Here is a 16097-nt window from a genome sequence, read left to right as displayed (position 1 = left end):
TGCTGTTTTGTAAGCTGTTTTTGGGGTGATTTATTGGGGGGGGGGGGGGGGGTTGAGGGGGGGGGGGTGTTTGGGTGGTAATTTTTTTTAATTGTCGTTTTTTTCGGGGGGTCTATTTTCCAGGTCTATTTTCAGCTTTCTTTGGTCGTTTTTGAATATTTTGAATTATTTTTGTTGTTTTTATGATTTTTTTTTAGCACATTTTTAGTTTTTTTTGTTTTTCTTTTTTTTAGCTGTATTTTTAAGGTGTTTTTTGTTGTTTTTTTCAGCTCGTTTTACTGATTTTCTTTTTTTGGGTTGTTGTTCTTTTGGAGTCGTTTTTTTAGTTTCTTTTTTGGGTAGTTTTTGGTCGTTTTTCAGGTCACTTTGCATTTTTTCTGGACGTTTTTTTGTGTTTTGGGTCATACTGTATTTTAGGTTGCTTTTTTTTGAGAGACCGTCGTTGGGCGTCGCCCCAAAAAATACACGGGGGAGGGATATGACAAAATGGGAAACGCGCTTTATTGCATTCGGGACACGTTCAAAGTTCCAGACTTTTATAGTGTTCTCAAATAAAGTTAAGCCTCGGCTCCCCTCATCATATCAGCTTGTGACCTCTTGCAACAACGTCATCCCACGACTTTCACCAGATGCCTAATACTTATCATTAGTTATTATCCACAGCTTTCTGTCTTTTTCATCTTTTAAATTGTTTTCAGGTCATTTTTGAGGTTTTAGTTACTTTTGGTGATTTTGATTGGCTAGAGCTCAGCTACGACATGGATGTGTACGATGCCAGCCCGCCCTGCATTTGCCGACTCTGCAAAATGAATTTATGCTGAGCACGAACGTTGCCGAAGCGTGTGAAGAGGGACCAAATGCTGCTACAAGGGATGCTGCCAGGGACGCCTGGTGACTTTTACATCTCGTGTCAAAGTGAATAAAATCACTTCCTTTTTATGTTTTTTCCCCCCATTTTTGGATGTTATTAAAATACGTTTTCATTTTTTGGGGGGGTCGTCTTTTAGTTTGTTTTCTGGTTATTTTCAGTCGTTCTGTCATTGTATTTTTTAGTTATTTTTGGTCTTTTTTTCATTCTTTTATTGTCTTAGGCAGCTTGTAATGCGCGTGCAAGTACTTGCATTTCCTAAATGGGCTCATACATTCTCTTCCGTTTGGGTTAGCGTTTGGACTTAGAAGCAAGTCAAGTAATTTTATTTTTGTATAGCCCTAAATCACAGAGTCTCAAAGGGCTTCACCGGTTAATACACTATATTACACAGACTATTTTTCATACTGTTATTATACATTTCCCTGCTCTGGAGCCGACGAGAAGAGTAGCCTTTTCGTTTACCATTTTTATGCTACACTGACAAATGACATCAATTGTAATAAACTGGAGAAGAATGACATCACTTTTGAGCAATCCTCCCAGCGCTTTCTTTGAAAGGTGTGTTCTGCCTTAAACAGCTCTGATAAAAGCAGAGAGGCTTAATGAAAAATAAAAACATAGGTCCCCTCTAAGGCCTGATGAGGTGCTTGCCTGTTCTGAAAATTGCTCCCCAGTGCTGGGTCATTGATTTTCTAGTAAAATGACATTTTTAGTGGTTGACTGAGTCTATTTAACCTAAATTCCAAAAATTAACCTGGTGATAAGGTAACAATAAAGTAATAGCTATTTTTGAAATGCATATCAAATTGCGCTTATTGCTAATTAGTAACAAAAAGTAGTTCTCAGCTTGAAAAAGGACCCTCAAACACATACTCAACAGAAAAAAAAAAAATGTTTTTTTTTTTTTTTTTAAGGACGCACATCATCTTGTTGTTTTTCATTTTTTTGTGGTCCTTGTTAGGGTCAAGTCCCTTTACAGTACAGTATTACTGAAAATCTCAAAAGTGCTGCATAGGCCTTCCAAAAGCATTTCAAGGGGCATCAGGTGCAACTTTATTATTCAAAGAACAATATTGATTTGAATACCAAACAAAAATACGTGAACTTTTATGTAAAAATGTTTTTTTTTAAATACTCGTAGGTCGAAAAATTTATTATTTAACATAACATGAGGCTCACCTAGAGAGAGCTGACATGCTTGTTGGCCATATTGCTGCTATGGGTACCCCCAAAACCAAAAAGATTGTAAAAGGCAAAAAATGAGTAGAAAAATGGTTTGGTCACTTTGTGTCTTCATAGTCGTTTTTCTTTGCGGTTTCTAACACTCGTTTTCGGTTTTACAAAAGAACACAGTGAAATCCAGTGCTTAAATATTAAACAATGTCCCTTTAAGATAAACACATTTATTTAATGTGGAAAATAAATGTTTTTTTGTGTGTGTTTGTCATTGATTCCAACTCCAAGCAAGCACAATTTTCCAAGAAAGGCAAAGTTACCTACGCTTCGTCTTTTCACATTGAGTGTGCCCGTGGGATTTTTCCCCATTTTTGGATCATCCGTGGGTGGAGCCATGCACAAAGTGGGCGGAGTCATCAGCAAATTGGACGGGATCACGGACAAAATCACTGACCAAGTGGGCGGAGTCACTGGCGCTGACCCCGCCTACAGCAGGCAGGTAAGACAGGTGGAGGATAGGCAACGTCAGCGATAGGCGGCGACGGACTCTATAAGGACGTAAAAACAAGCATTGTCAACAGGACTTTGCCATGGCAACCAACTGACACTGCCATTGGCTGCAATAAATGACTATTTAAACAGTTGAATTATCACCAACTATGAAAACGTTTGAAAATTATGGTTTTTTTTTCTGAAATTCAGCATGAAGTTGATGTAATGACAATAAACAAAAGAACAAAGGGTACACTGAAAAAATACATCTTTTAAATAAACATACAGCAGATTCGTATAATATTTGCAAAAATGTTATATGGTGCAGTGCTCGGCCAGTTGAGACATAAATGCATGAATATTCTAACACTATGAGGTGTTTAATTGCTGTTAAAAGTGTCAATAAAATTGTTCAAACCAAAAAAAACAAAAATAAATGCATGTGTAACAGAGTTGAAATTTGATTGTTTTGAATGTTTTTTTGAATTCTCACAAAATCTGTGTTTTTGTTGTATTACTGTTAATATTCCGGTACCTCATTCAGTTGTTAAGTCATGGGCGTCTGCGACTGTTTTTTTCGTTTGGCACTTTATGGGCTTCAGCGCTTGCTGTAGCTTAAGTGAATTTGTAAGCGCTGAAGGTAAGATGTGCCCAATATCAGTTGGATAAAAGAATGCATATTTTGCTAGACATATGAGCTGCTTTCGCAAATTATTTTTGTATATAAAGATATATAAGTTGTGCTAAATGATGTATATTAAAAAAGCACTAAATAAGAAGTAAAGCAATACAGCTTGAAATGAAGATGCAACGTGTTTTGATGCAAACACGCCACGAGGTGCGGCCTGTTGAGTGATGACCCGTTCTTTTGTATCTTTAATATTTTAGATAATTGCAGTCGTGAACAGAGGCCCCTGACTTTTGTATTGTTTTGTTTACTGAATGCAGGTACATGGGAAAGTTATGTTCATTGTTATTATCGAAGTTTCATTATTAATGTGCTCGCATGTTGTCTGCTTGCCGTAGCTGAAGTGAATTTGTAAGCGCTGAAGATAATTGCAGTCGTGAACAGAGGCCCCTGACTTTTGTATTGTTTTGTTTACTGAATGCAGGCAATAAACCCAGAGATTGTGAAACCTTGTGTCGTGCATGAAAGAGGGTCGCTACACATGAATAAACATCCGTCCATTTTTAGGGACATGCAAGTAAATTATAAATTAAAATCAACTAAATATTTTTAACCCTGTAAACAAAATACTTCCCAACCTTTTGACATTAAAAAGCGGTACATATCATTGCACACTGCAATGATAAACACATTAGGGTTAGTGTTAGGGTTTAGGTTTAGGGTTAGGGGTTTTGGGTTATGGGTTAGGGGTTGGGGTTAGGGTTTAGGGTTAGAGTTTAGGGTTAGAGAGTTAGGGTTAGAGGGTTAGGGTTAAGGGTTTAAGATTTTAGGGTTAGGGGTTAGGGTTTAGGGGTTAGGGCTAACGTTTAGGGTTAGGGGGTTAGAGGGTTAGGGTTAGGGGCTAGGGTTTAGGGGTTGGTGTTGGGGGTTATGGTCAGTGTTTGGTTAGGGGTTTGATCTTGTCTCGATAATTTCCATCTTGAACGGACACATCATCCAAAATCACGTGATGTAAACACCCCTGAGCAGAACTGAAAATGAAGCAGCTGAAAAGGGTGTGCAGGGCGCCATTAGCATTCTGCAGCCAAAGGCATTCACGCTAAACTCCCCATGCAGGTGGCACCAAGTGCATGCAAAATGGATGTGAATGAGTTTACTCTTATGGCTGTTTAAAACTGCGTCTTTAAAACAAATTGAAGTTTGTTCCTTGAAAATTGAAACGCAAAAACTATGCAAATAAATATGTTCATTTAAAAATAAAAACTTTAATCGAGAGTATAATATGCGGCTTATAATCAGCATGTAGGCCAGAACTCACTCAATTGTTGCAGCCCAACTTACAGCTCAGGTGAGTTGATGTCGCCGCTTTTCGTTCTCTGCAGGCCGACGTCCGCTTCAAATGTGGCGCCAACACGCGTGCCTGTTCTGCTGTCCTGAAACCACAACACGCATAAAAAGATTGTTATCCATGCCACTCATGTCCAACGGCGTCACATTACCTGTTCCAGTGGGAGGTGGCGCCCCGCGTCGAATTGTGCCAACCCTTCAACGGCGTCATCAACAGACGGTTCCTTAAAAGCGGTGCTGACCCGGTTCGGCCACGCCATCACCAGGACGATGATGTCACACGCCAGGAGACAAATATTCCATGCATGAAAGTCCAGCAAAGGATTGTAGGAAGCTGCCGTTGCCACCCATGTGCTTGCCCACCAGACGCACCCGACACATGTGCCCACCCACCATCGGAGGGTGCTGGTTGTGGCACCGAGAAGGCAGCTCAGCAAACAGCCGCACACCTGCAACATACAAAAATAAAAGTAGGCAGAATTTTTCAGTGTGCATCTGACGGGCGTGTGTGGCAGTGCCCACCACTAGGGGCGCTTTGTGAGCGTAGATGACGGCGGTCCAGGCATCGTCTGTATGGGGAGCAGCATTCTGAAAAGGAAGATGGCGCAGATCAGGTATCAGGTCCGCTAACAGATTTGATCAGGCCCATGAGACGATGCTGAGAGGAGCATAAGAAAAGAACAAGCCGCTTCTAGTCAAATAATGATCTGCAGTTTTAAATATGTCCACTGGATGTCGCCAAAGCCTTGCACCATTCAACTCATTTGTGCAAATGCCCAATCAGATGTTATTTGATTAGTTTGAGGCAACGTAATTGCACTCACCTGAATTTCTTAGCCTGTGTCCCTGTGCACCGCCATGAAAAATATACTTTTCGTTACGCTCACGACCAATCTTCAATTTTATTAGGATATTAAATATAAATGATATATAATAAAAGTAGTACTACTGCATTGAGTTTTTCAATGCAAATGATCAAATTTTGTGCTTAAATAGGGGGCATCTTACTTTTCTATTACTCTCAATTAAAGTTTTTATTTTTAAATGAACAGATGTATTAGTATATTTTATGCATTTCAAATTTCAAATAAATGAAATGGTCTGTTTATAAACAAAATAGAAAAGGGAACACAACTGCAGGGAAACGGAAACAAGGAAAAACGACTGGGTTAAATTATCTATTTTCCTTATGTATTGCCGAGGTATCAGATTTAAGACTCTACAGTGGAACCTCGGTTTTCGAACGCCTCTCAGTTCGGACAAATCAGTGTTCGACCACAGATTTCGAGAAGTTCTTGCTTCGCTGTTCGGTCAAAAAATCGGTAATGCGTGAGTGCGTACGCTAGGTGCGATGCTGAGCGGCGTACGGGTGTTTTAGTCCCTAATTATGCCTCCGAAGAAGGTCGTTGCAAGCAGCAACGTTGCTACAGGTGAAAAAAGGAAAAGTTGTTCGTCCAACTATTGCCTCTAAGAAAGACATAATGGCTGAATATGAAAGAGGTGTACGAGTTTCCGATCTTGGGAATACAACATGGCTAAATCTACTATCAGTACGATAGTAAAGAATAAGGAGGCTGTGAAATCGAGTGATGCTGTTAAGGAAGTTAGTGCTATAAGCAAGCAACTGCCGCAAGTTTTGGAAGAGGTTGAATAACTTTTGATGATTTTTCTCTCCCCACCGTCCACCACAAAGGAAAGAAATCCTATTCATAATCCTTTTTTTTTATTTTTACACGTTCATGTTAGCGTAATCTTTCGTACGGAAGATTACGCTAACCGAATGTACGATTAGCCTGGGTTTGCTTCATGTTTACGTTCATGGTAAAGATTCAGGGTGTTGGAACGGATTAAAACGATTTACATTACTTTTAATGGGAAAAACGATTTCAGTGATTGAACAAATCTGTTTTTGAACAGGGTTCGGGAACGGATTATGGTCGGGAACCGAGGTTCCACTGTATATCGGCACACACAAAAATACATGATCAATGGGCCATTTTTTTTACTCCCGCACCGGACCCTGTGCAAACCTTTTCAACTCAATGAGAAAGTTTGCCCACCCCTGCAGTAAATGGAGGGAAGTGAGAGGACAGCCAAGGGGGTAGGTTTGGTTTGGGCATTGGAGAGGACACTGGAAATTTTTTGAGTGATCACATGAAATTGGAGGTAGGGCTGCAACCATAGGTCAAGGTTTTCAACATATATCAAGAATTTTAAAAAAAGTTGTAATCAATTCTCGCCACACACATTTTTCCAACAGAGTGAGACATCTCTCCATGAATAAAATCTCTGCTAAGAGTTGCTCATGTGCAATAGCGTCTTGAGTCCCAAAAGAAGCAGAAATGGTGACGTCAATATCAAGAACCAAAACAACCAAAAGTATTGGAGCATTTCAGCTCGGATACATTCAATAAAAAGCTACATGCAAAGTTTGCAAAGCAGACTATGGGTACCATGGCAGTAATCCGGTGACGCATGAACATTAAAAAGCCCTTCGGACAGTTGAACGAAATAGAGTCTGACTCACCTCTGTAAGATTTAAGTGACATTAGAGCCATGCGGGGTTAATGACACGCAATGTACATTTTATACAGATATATTTAGCTATAAATTAGAGCTTGAGTGTTATGCCAGATTCTGCCGAACAAATGTATTAGAAATTTAATGCATGCAGTTCGAAGAACAAAGGTCAGTTAAAAGCATTTGATTTCAAATGTTGAAAATCATTAAGCTATTTTGTTGCAGACCTTGCAGTTGACCACTGAATGTAGTACGGATGCTAAAGAGCCTTTTCTGATTTACAAGGATAAAAATATGTAGACTTGATTTTAATTTATTATTTATCTGCCGGGTTTATCTATAGATTAATGTCCATACTGACCGAGAAGTGTGTCTAATTTCTTAAAGAAAAAACAAATCGGGATTCCGAATTTTAGGCAGAACAGCACTTTGAGTTTAGTTTTGAGAATGTTTTTGTCACATTGAAATATTTTTGACTGTTGCGCTAGTTGATTAAAATTGACAGCCACGGACACTGTCAGTACAGGAGTGTCTTAAATGTGTTACTTTTCTGTACTAGACATTTTCTTGCTGATTCTGGAAATATTGGCATCTTACTCCATATGAAGAGTGCAAATCTTGTTCATTTATTCATGCGCGTCACTAACTAGATGACAAGGCATTTTTCTATCGGAGGGAGGATTAGTTACTCCCTTCTCATTGAGGTTCTTCACTTTGACATTCAGAGCACTTGGCAGATATTCCTTGTTGGCACCAGTTTTAAGCCAACTTGCTGCAAAGGGCACCTAATTAAATGAACTTAATGCAAAATTTATGAGAAATAAATAATTATCAGATGATTTGACTAATTGTTTCAATAGTCGGTGACTAGTCGACTATTCAAACAGTCGTTAGTTGCAGCCATCCCTAATTGATGGGGACAAAACAATGATTGCTCGATATTGGGTACACGTCCCCAATGTCCATGTCAAAACTACGCCCTTGGCGACAGCGGTTGGCTCCACTTACTTGATGCCCGATTGGCGGTGTCAACATCTGCCAGGTGCCTACGAGAAGCGTGTCGGTCGAAGCTAGCAAAAAGGCCAAGCCGAACGGCGACGGCACCGTGGCACTACCGGACAATTGGCGCCATGTCTGTGCCAACAGCGCCGACGATGCCAGGCTGTGAGACACCAACAGAAGGTACGAGCGCAGTGGTGCGAGAAAATGTGACAAAGCCAAAACGCTGACAAAGCCAATGAGAAGCGCGACGGTAGAAAAGAAGATAGCGGCGAGTTTGAGGAGTGCCACCTGGTTGGCGACTCGCCGCTTTACTAACACAAAGCAGAGGGCGCAAAGTGAGGCAGAAGATGTGAACGCCGCCAACGTTGCCAGGGTGCCATTGAGCAAGACACTGAAATCGGGCGGACCTGCAACACAAATGCACACTGTTAAGATATGGAGGGATGATTCTACTATATGTTGGAGTAAATATATGAATAAATAAATCCCTACAAATATATGTCATAAAAAGTACATCTTTGTAATAATCGCCCCCCCCTTTTTGTTTTGATCTGTTTTTTGTCTGCATTTATTTTCATTATTGATATACTGGTCTTTTATTCTGTGTACAAAGTATTTAGGTGTCCTGCAAGGGGCTCCCATGTACATGTATTAATGTCATTTTGTTTTTATTCAGTCATGTCTTTTCTCGTGTATTTTCTCGTGTCTTTTGTTATCTATTTTGTGGTATATTTTTGGTGTATCTTGTCTTCTATTTTGTCATATCGTTTATTTTGTTGTTTATGTTGTCATTTATTTAGTTTTGTGTTTAGTTTTTTATTTTCTCATTAATTTTGTCATCAGTTTTATAGTTTATTTTGTTATTCATTTTGTTTCTTGTTATATGTTGATGTGTCCTTGGGCAAGATACTGAATCCCTAATGCCCCCAATAAGCAGGTAGGCGCCTTCCATGGCTGACTCCCTATTGGTGTGTGAGTGTGAGTGTGAATGGGTAAGTGTGAAGCACATTGTAAAGCGCTATGGGAGGTATTCATTGGGTTGAAAAGCGCTATAAAAATGCAGACTATTTATCTTGTTTTTTATTTTGATGGAATTTTTGGGTAATTTATCTTGGCAACAAAATAAATGACCCAAAAATTGACATGTATTTTGTGTTTTTTTTGTTTTGTCTTTTAGTCATTTATTAGTCATGTATTTTACCATATAATGTATAATATATTTTGTTGTGTCTTTTATTATCTTTTTAATCGTTTTTTTGTTGTATATATTATCAAGCATTTTGTCTGTCATTTATTGTGTTTTTGTCACGTATTATGTCATGTATTTTGTAGTGTATTTGCTCATCATGTATTTTGCTGAGTATTTTATTGTCTATCATGTTGTTTTTGTTGTATTTTGTAGTGTATTAAGTCATTTATTTTGTCATGTGTTTTTTGTGTATTTCGTCATCTATTTTGTCATGCATTTTGTTGTTTATTTTGACGTGTCAATTCGTGATTTTTTTCACGTAAATGGCGTGTATTTTGTGACAAATTTTTATTCAAACTGGCAGAGCTTTTTCACCTATTGGTTGATAGGTGTAATACCTGATTCATTCATCACTGATTAACACATAGGTGAGAAGCTCAGTCATTTACAGCCACCCCCTCATTTGAACAACATTTTGTTGTGACAGTACATATGAAAATAAACAAAAAAAATAAATGACATTATAAAAGATAAAATGCATAAATAAATAAAATATTGCATTGATGTCATGCATTTTGTATTATATGATTTATTTATGTGTTTTTTTATTTCTATGGTATAGATTTGTAGCCATTTATAAATACATTCCAGATGTGGCTGGATTGCTTCTCATTATCAAGCCTCTGCCTACTCGGCACGACCAATATCGACGCCCGTCACCTTTGAACTTCAGCAGATCCTCGGACAAGCGCAGTTCGTGGGTCAAAGGGTCAAACTCGCCCACTTGCACGTCAACGCCACCTGCTAGTGAGAATTCGTATTTGTCAACGATGGCGCCCCCTGTGGTGACACACAGCTCATGCACCTTGCGTCTGGATCAGAGATAGAAGTCGGGCCCAAAAAAATCTAGCCCGACCCTCAAGTATAAAAACCCAAACCAGCCCGAACACGACCAATTCACTTGATTTGAGGGACCGAGCCCGAAGGGAACCAAAAACTTCATATTATATTTGTGAGGACTCAGGACGAGGGAGTAAGCACAATTTTGTCGGACTCCGCCCTCCCACTGCGCGCCCGCCTCTTTGTGTTTGACAGTGCCGGTGAGCACGTGGCGAGAAGTGTGCATCCTGCACCGTGCAGATCCTCCACAAAGAAAAAAAAAACACATAACAAATAACAGGGGGATACTTTTAAAAAAAGAAAGTCAGCGAAACAGAAGCACGTCTTGGCCCGAACCCGAGCGTAATGCTTGACATTTTAGGACCGACTCAATTCCGGCCCGAGTTCGGGCCTAAGATCTTACTTCTACCTAAAAAATACAGCCCAACCGACGTAGAACTGCGGATTTTAAAGCCCAACCCAGCTTGAACTTGACCAATTCACAACAGTATTTGAAGCAGTCGAACAGTCAAATAAGAATGAATAAAAACGAAAATCCTAAGTATTCACCGCTTTCAAAGGCACAAATTACTTTCAGCATTTTGCACATGTGTCCTGGGCATTGGTAAGACGTCTTGATAGGGAAGAATAAATTCCAGAACACCGGCCCGACATGAATGTAATGAAATGAAATGATCTGCATTTATATAGCGCTTTTCAAGTCAATGACTTCCCAAAGTGCTTTACAATGTGCTCCACATTTTCCAATAGCGGCCTTGCAGCCATGTAAGGCGCGAACCTGCTTATTGGGGGTATTAGGGGTTCAGTGTCTTACCCAAGGACACTTCGACATGTAACACGGACGAGCCGGGATTCGAACTGGGATCCCTTGATCCCAAGACAAGCGCTCTACCTCGTGAGCTACTGCCGCCCGTAATGATTAACATTTTGGACCGGACCCGGACCGAAATTCGTATTGGGCTCGGAGTCAGGCTTGGGATCTTACCTCTGGTCTGGATAAGCCGGACAGCCTGAATTCGGCGGCCATGTCTGAAGGAAACAGTGCCCTGAGACAAAACAGTTTAAATAAACCTGGGCAGAGCAAAAGCATGTGGCCCCACCCCCAGGCTCCGCCCCCTCACCGTCACGCCTTCAAAGTGCGTCCGCGCTAAAATGTCCCTCAGGATTCGCGTCACATCCTCCTCAGTGATGTTGATGTTGTGTCGCCGCTGTAGCGCCGCCATCAGGCTGTTTAGCGCTTTGGCCGCCACCCACACTGCGTCGTAGGTGAAGGCGTGGCGGGGGCTGGGTCGGACCCCCGGTTGATGCCCTACCTCTTGCCGGTATGCACGCTCAAAGTCGGCGGGGCTCTGCAAAGATCCACATTTTAAACAGGGCCCATTTCAGAGAGCAGCCAGGCAAACTTTTTATCTCATTTTTGTTTTTGAGGATGGGACTTATCATATTGATCGACCTAAATTTGAACACAGACTTTTAGCTTAATCCCCTTTCTTTTCAAATGATGAAACAACCCAACAACACCAGATTAATTGGACATATATATATATATATATATATATATATATATATATATATATTAATGTAAATATAACATATATTATCTAAGTAGTTGGGGTGACACGGGTGGTTAGCACGCAGCCCCACGGTGCAGAGTTTGCATGTTCTTCCCGTGACTGCGTGGGTTTCCTCTTGGCACTCCGGTTTTCTCCCACATTCCAATATAATTGGCCGGTCCAAATTGTCGCTAGGTGTGAATGAGCGAGTGAGTTGTCTGTGTGCCCTGCGACTGGCTGGCAACCAGTTCAGGGTATCCCCTGCGCACTGCTCGAGGATAGCTGGCAAGGGGCTCAAGCACCCCTTTGACCCTAGTGAGGATAAGCGGTGAAGATAATGGATGGATGGATCCAAGGAGTTATGAACTTCACTTGTGCCCAACTGTTCCGAGGACTTTCCCCTCCCAATTTGGTAAAACAAATGAGCTTTTCTATAAAGAAGAACGACAGTGGTTAACTCATTTATTTTTCCTTTTCAAGCATGTTGCAACAAACATGACATCACAAAATGAACTGATTACCTGAATGGCAGTTTGAAGCCCAGGTTACAAGCGACCCATCCCCAATTTAACTTTGGATCGTTCTTCCTTCAATCATCTAATTAATGATCAATCATTATAACAATTATTTTTTGTCCATTAAGAATCACATTGTCTGAATCACAATTTACACATCGTATTTTTTGTTTTACCATTTTTCTCCCTACTCTCTAACAACAATATGATGACTAAAACCTGGGAGAAATAGGCATTTTCACATGAAAAATTTGAAATGGGATTGGATGTGAACCAAGAGCGAGTTACAAGGACCAGATGAGACCAGGTGAGAGCTTGTGCTTGAAAAACATGTTTGAAAAGGAAAGAATAAACAAACCAAAGCAAAAAAATCCATAATACTTACTCGCCCAAATTGTGTTTGCGAATCAGATCGTCCCAGGTGCATGCTGGGAAGCCAGATGGCGCTGTCAGCCGCCACCATTATTGCACTAGTGGCACAGTCAGAAGCACGCAACCTGGCTCTCCAATCGGGCTCCCCTCCTAACACCATCAATTGGTGGTGCACGCTGGACATCTGCGGCTGAAGGCGCCATGAACACATCAATTTCACTGAAGCCAAACCCACATCCTGCCTTCGTCAGGTGTGTTCGACTCACACAGCACAAAATAGAGGGCAGGAAATCCGAATCCTTCTGCGTAAGCACAATGACAATGACGTCTTGATCCTTCAACCGGGCCAGCCGGCTGCAGTCACCATCTAGAGACGTCATCACGGACATGGACCTGATGCCGGCCATCATCATACGACGCGTCAGGTCGGCTGCCATCTACATAAAAACATTTGTCGGTCGTCAAAAGTATAGGCCTCAGTTTCCATCTGGCACCTCTTATGAGGAGAAATTACATCTTCTTCTGCTGAGTCGACCAAGCCTTCTTATATCACCAACCAGGATGCCGGACTGACCAGCTACTTAGCCTATGTGACTAAAGAACACTAAGCAACACCACCAGAGGGCACATTGGACCCTACTGAGAATTGTTGTCAACAAAGAATGCAATAGTATAATAATAATAATAATAATAATTTCCTTGTATTGTCATTCTGTGTAACAATGTACACAGAACGAAATGTCGATTGCACCTGACCCGTTGTAGCGAGCCGATGCAGCCGCAGCCAACAGAGGGCGCCGCCGACCACTTTTTAAGTCTTAGGAATGACTCGGCCGGGGCGCGAACCACCGACCTCCCAGTCTCAAAGCGGGCGCCTTACCATCTAGGCTACTGAGCTGGGTCACGTTGCAAGATTAGCACTGGCCAAGATCATTCTCCAGGGCGAAGTCCAGGGGGTCAGAAAAATTCCAAGGTCCACAACATCAAGGAGTAGACTCTGTAGACTGAAACGCAGGCCAGGAACCGTCAGTAGTGGAGATAGCTGTCCAGAGTTGCGTCCTAAGTGGTGCGCAGGTGACCCAGGTGGTTTCAGTGTCCGTGAACCGTGAACCGATTTTGGATAAGTTTCAAGTGAGGCTATTAGTATCCCAACCGGCGCTGGGTGTTGATTGGTTGCTGTTCCGTACCTTAAGGCAATCTTGTTGCCAACTCCCCAGCACTAGACAAAACTTCCCTTTAAGTCCTCCATTTTGGGCTCACCTCTGAGGATGCGTCAGCCGAAAGCAGGCCCACGCGCTTCCACTCGAATCGCCGCAGAAACTCAATCGCCGCCCGGTTGACGTCTGTGCCCGAGAGTGCCGTGCTGAACACGTTTCCGTTCGGCATCCAGGTAGCAAACGCTTCGTCGCCGTAGGACACCTGCAGGACACGAAGGTATTACATTCTCATTCGAAACTAAGACGCCAATCAGACTCCAATTAGAAGAAGAGGAAAACTGAATATAAAAAAGTAAAGACCGAGCACAAAAAGTACACACTCAACTGGTCGATAATATGTTGAAAACGACTCAATTTGGACCCCATTGCATATTGCGTTTGACTAGGAAGCAAAGTAAGCATAGCATAATTAGCATGTTTAAAGTTAGCTTAGCCAAATCTGTCACATGTTGAAAATGGAAATAAGCTAAAACTATTGTTTTTGTTTGGTTTGCTTCACCAAACAGTGTTTTTTTTTTCAGACTAAGCAGCAAAGTTAAAATAGCATGGTTAGCATATTGAATGTTAGCTTAGCTCAATATGACTCAAACTGAAATTTATAAACAAAAAGGATTGTTCCTTTTTTTTTCCTCAAGTAGGAGTTATAACTTGACTAAGAAGCATAGTTAGCATAGCATAGTAAGCACTTTGAAATCACGCTTTGCTATATCTGCCACGAGCTGAAATTTAAAATAAACAGAATATTTGAGTTTAAATAGACCAGGTCACTGGACAAGATTTAGCCCAAATCCTAAGATTCCGGAATCAGCAAGACCTACCTGAATTATCTGGAAAGCCGACAGAGCGCTAGCTAGCTGCTCTGCTACCGCAGGACACGCCCCTCCGAGCAGAATTCTGTACTTTGGCCCCGCCCATACGGTGTCGAAGAGAGACTTGAGAGTCGACGACAAGTTGCACTGCAACAAAAGTTGAGCAACTCAAAGAAGATTGAAGGCGTGGCCCCCAAGACACACCCTTTTACTACCTTTGCGTGAATGACGTCCAATTGCAGGCGATATCCTCCCAGGAGGGGCGGGGCTTGTCGCTCCAAGTCTTCCAATGCCATGCTAACTGCTAGCATCAGGCCTTTGTCGGCCACGCCCCCTCCAGGTGGGCTCGGGAGCATCCACAAAACCGGAAGCGCGTGGCGACGGGACACCGCCGCCCCTGCAAAGCACAGGAAACCCAAGACGCCCAAGAACCGCCTGAAGAACCGCAGCATCCCGGACGAGTGCTAGTGCTACCTGGTGGCGGGCTACTTAAGAAGATCAAAGGATCAGCGCCGTCTCCAAGGCAACGTCTCACCAAACTACTTGGGGGGGGCATCCAGGTCGTCCTCACTCACCATCAAATGACACATGATGAAATGATACATATAATTCTATATTTTTTCTTTTTGACATGTATTTTATCATTTATAGGTCCATTATTTCGTTGTGTATTTTGACGTTTATTTCATCGTGTTTTGTCGTGTATTATGTCGTTTGTTTTTTGTGCTTTTGTCGTTAATTTTGTTGAGTATTTTGTTGTGTTTTCTATTGTGTCTTAGTGTGTGCTATGTCGTGTGTTTTGTTGTTTATTTTTGTGTATTCTTTTTCGTGAATTTTGTTGTGTATTTTGTCGAGAATTCATTGTGTATTTTGTCCTTTTTTCTGTATTCTGTCAGGTGTTTTGTCATTTATATCATTGTGTATTTTATAGATAGATAGATAGATAGATAGATACTTTATTCATCCCCGTAGGGAAATTCACACTTCCAGCAGTCTACCCTGTTATTAACAGATGAACATGATGCCCGAGGGGTGCTTGTAGCGAAGTGGATGACGTCACGCCAGTCCAAAAATTCGACATCCCTGCGGCAGATGGAAAACTTTTCTTTGCGAAAATCCAGGGATCCACCACCTCGTGTTAGCAAGTCCGCCTCCTCTCCGATTCCCCCCGGCTTTCGTGTCTCTGTTTAGCGGCGTTGAAGCCGGATTGCTCCGGGTAGCTCCGGGTGGCTACACGTTAGCGTCCGGAATGCTAAACGTGAGCCACGTTTCCGCAAAACACAGCAACTGCGCTCCCTGTGCGCTTCGATGTTTTCCAAAAGCACTCGATGGTCTTATTTGGTCGTGAGTTCGCATTTACCATGATTACGGATGGTACCGAAGACTTATAACGCCGCTTCGCTAGCTCCGGCTTTTCCTCCACGATAGGCCCCTTCATCACGCCGGCACGAGAATTCTTCAGGGCAAGGAGTTGAAATTCCTTGAATACACGCATTTCTTGTGCGT

At 41.8% G+C, this 16097-nt stretch overlaps 1 protein-coding gene across 6 annotated transcripts; it reads right to left on the bottom strand.

The window, feature by feature from the left end:
• Positions 1 to 1791: 1791 nt before the first annotated feature.
• On the bottom strand, positions 1792 to 15086 carry LOC148371976 (gamma-aminobutyric acid type B receptor subunit 2-like). 6 transcript variants are annotated; one of them, XM_088326618.1, is made up of 14 exons: positions 14807 to 15086; positions 14601 to 14738; positions 13826 to 13984; positions 12832 to 13002; positions 12579 to 12755; positions 11247 to 11474; positions 11111 to 11171; positions 9946 to 10029; positions 8353 to 8443; positions 8043 to 8196; positions 5037 to 5102; positions 4667 to 4963; positions 4509 to 4600; positions 1793 to 2595 (listed from the first exon to the last, which is right to left on the bottom strand). In XM_088326618.1, exons 1-14 carry the CDS (start codon positions 15041 to 15043, stop codon positions 2424 to 2426), a joined length of 2127 nt encoding a protein of 708 aa, XP_088182744.1. In that variant the 5' UTR covers positions 15044 to 15086; the 3' UTR covers positions 1793 to 2423. The 6 variants fall into 6 exon arrangements, with proteins under 6 accessions (XP_088182742.1, XP_088182745.1, XP_088182746.1 ...); XM_088326616.1 differs by having other exon boundaries at positions 1792 to 2595; positions 8043 to 8443; positions 9946 to 10026; XM_088326619.1 differs by lacking the exon at positions 9946 to 10029 and having other exon boundaries at positions 1792 to 2595.
• Between the last annotated feature and the right edge of the window lie 1011 nt (positions 15087 to 16097).

This window comes from Urocampus carinirostris, chromosome 2 (assembly GCF_059441175.1).
Source record: "Urocampus carinirostris isolate Australia breed hairy pipefish chromosome 2, RoL_Ucar_1.0, whole genome shotgun sequence".
NCBI lineage: Eukaryota > Metazoa > Chordata > Actinopteri > Syngnathiformes > Syngnathidae > Urocampus > Urocampus carinirostris.
The sequence above is the reverse complement of the archived record's forward strand: the minus strand, read 5'-3'. Positions and strand labels throughout refer to the sequence as shown.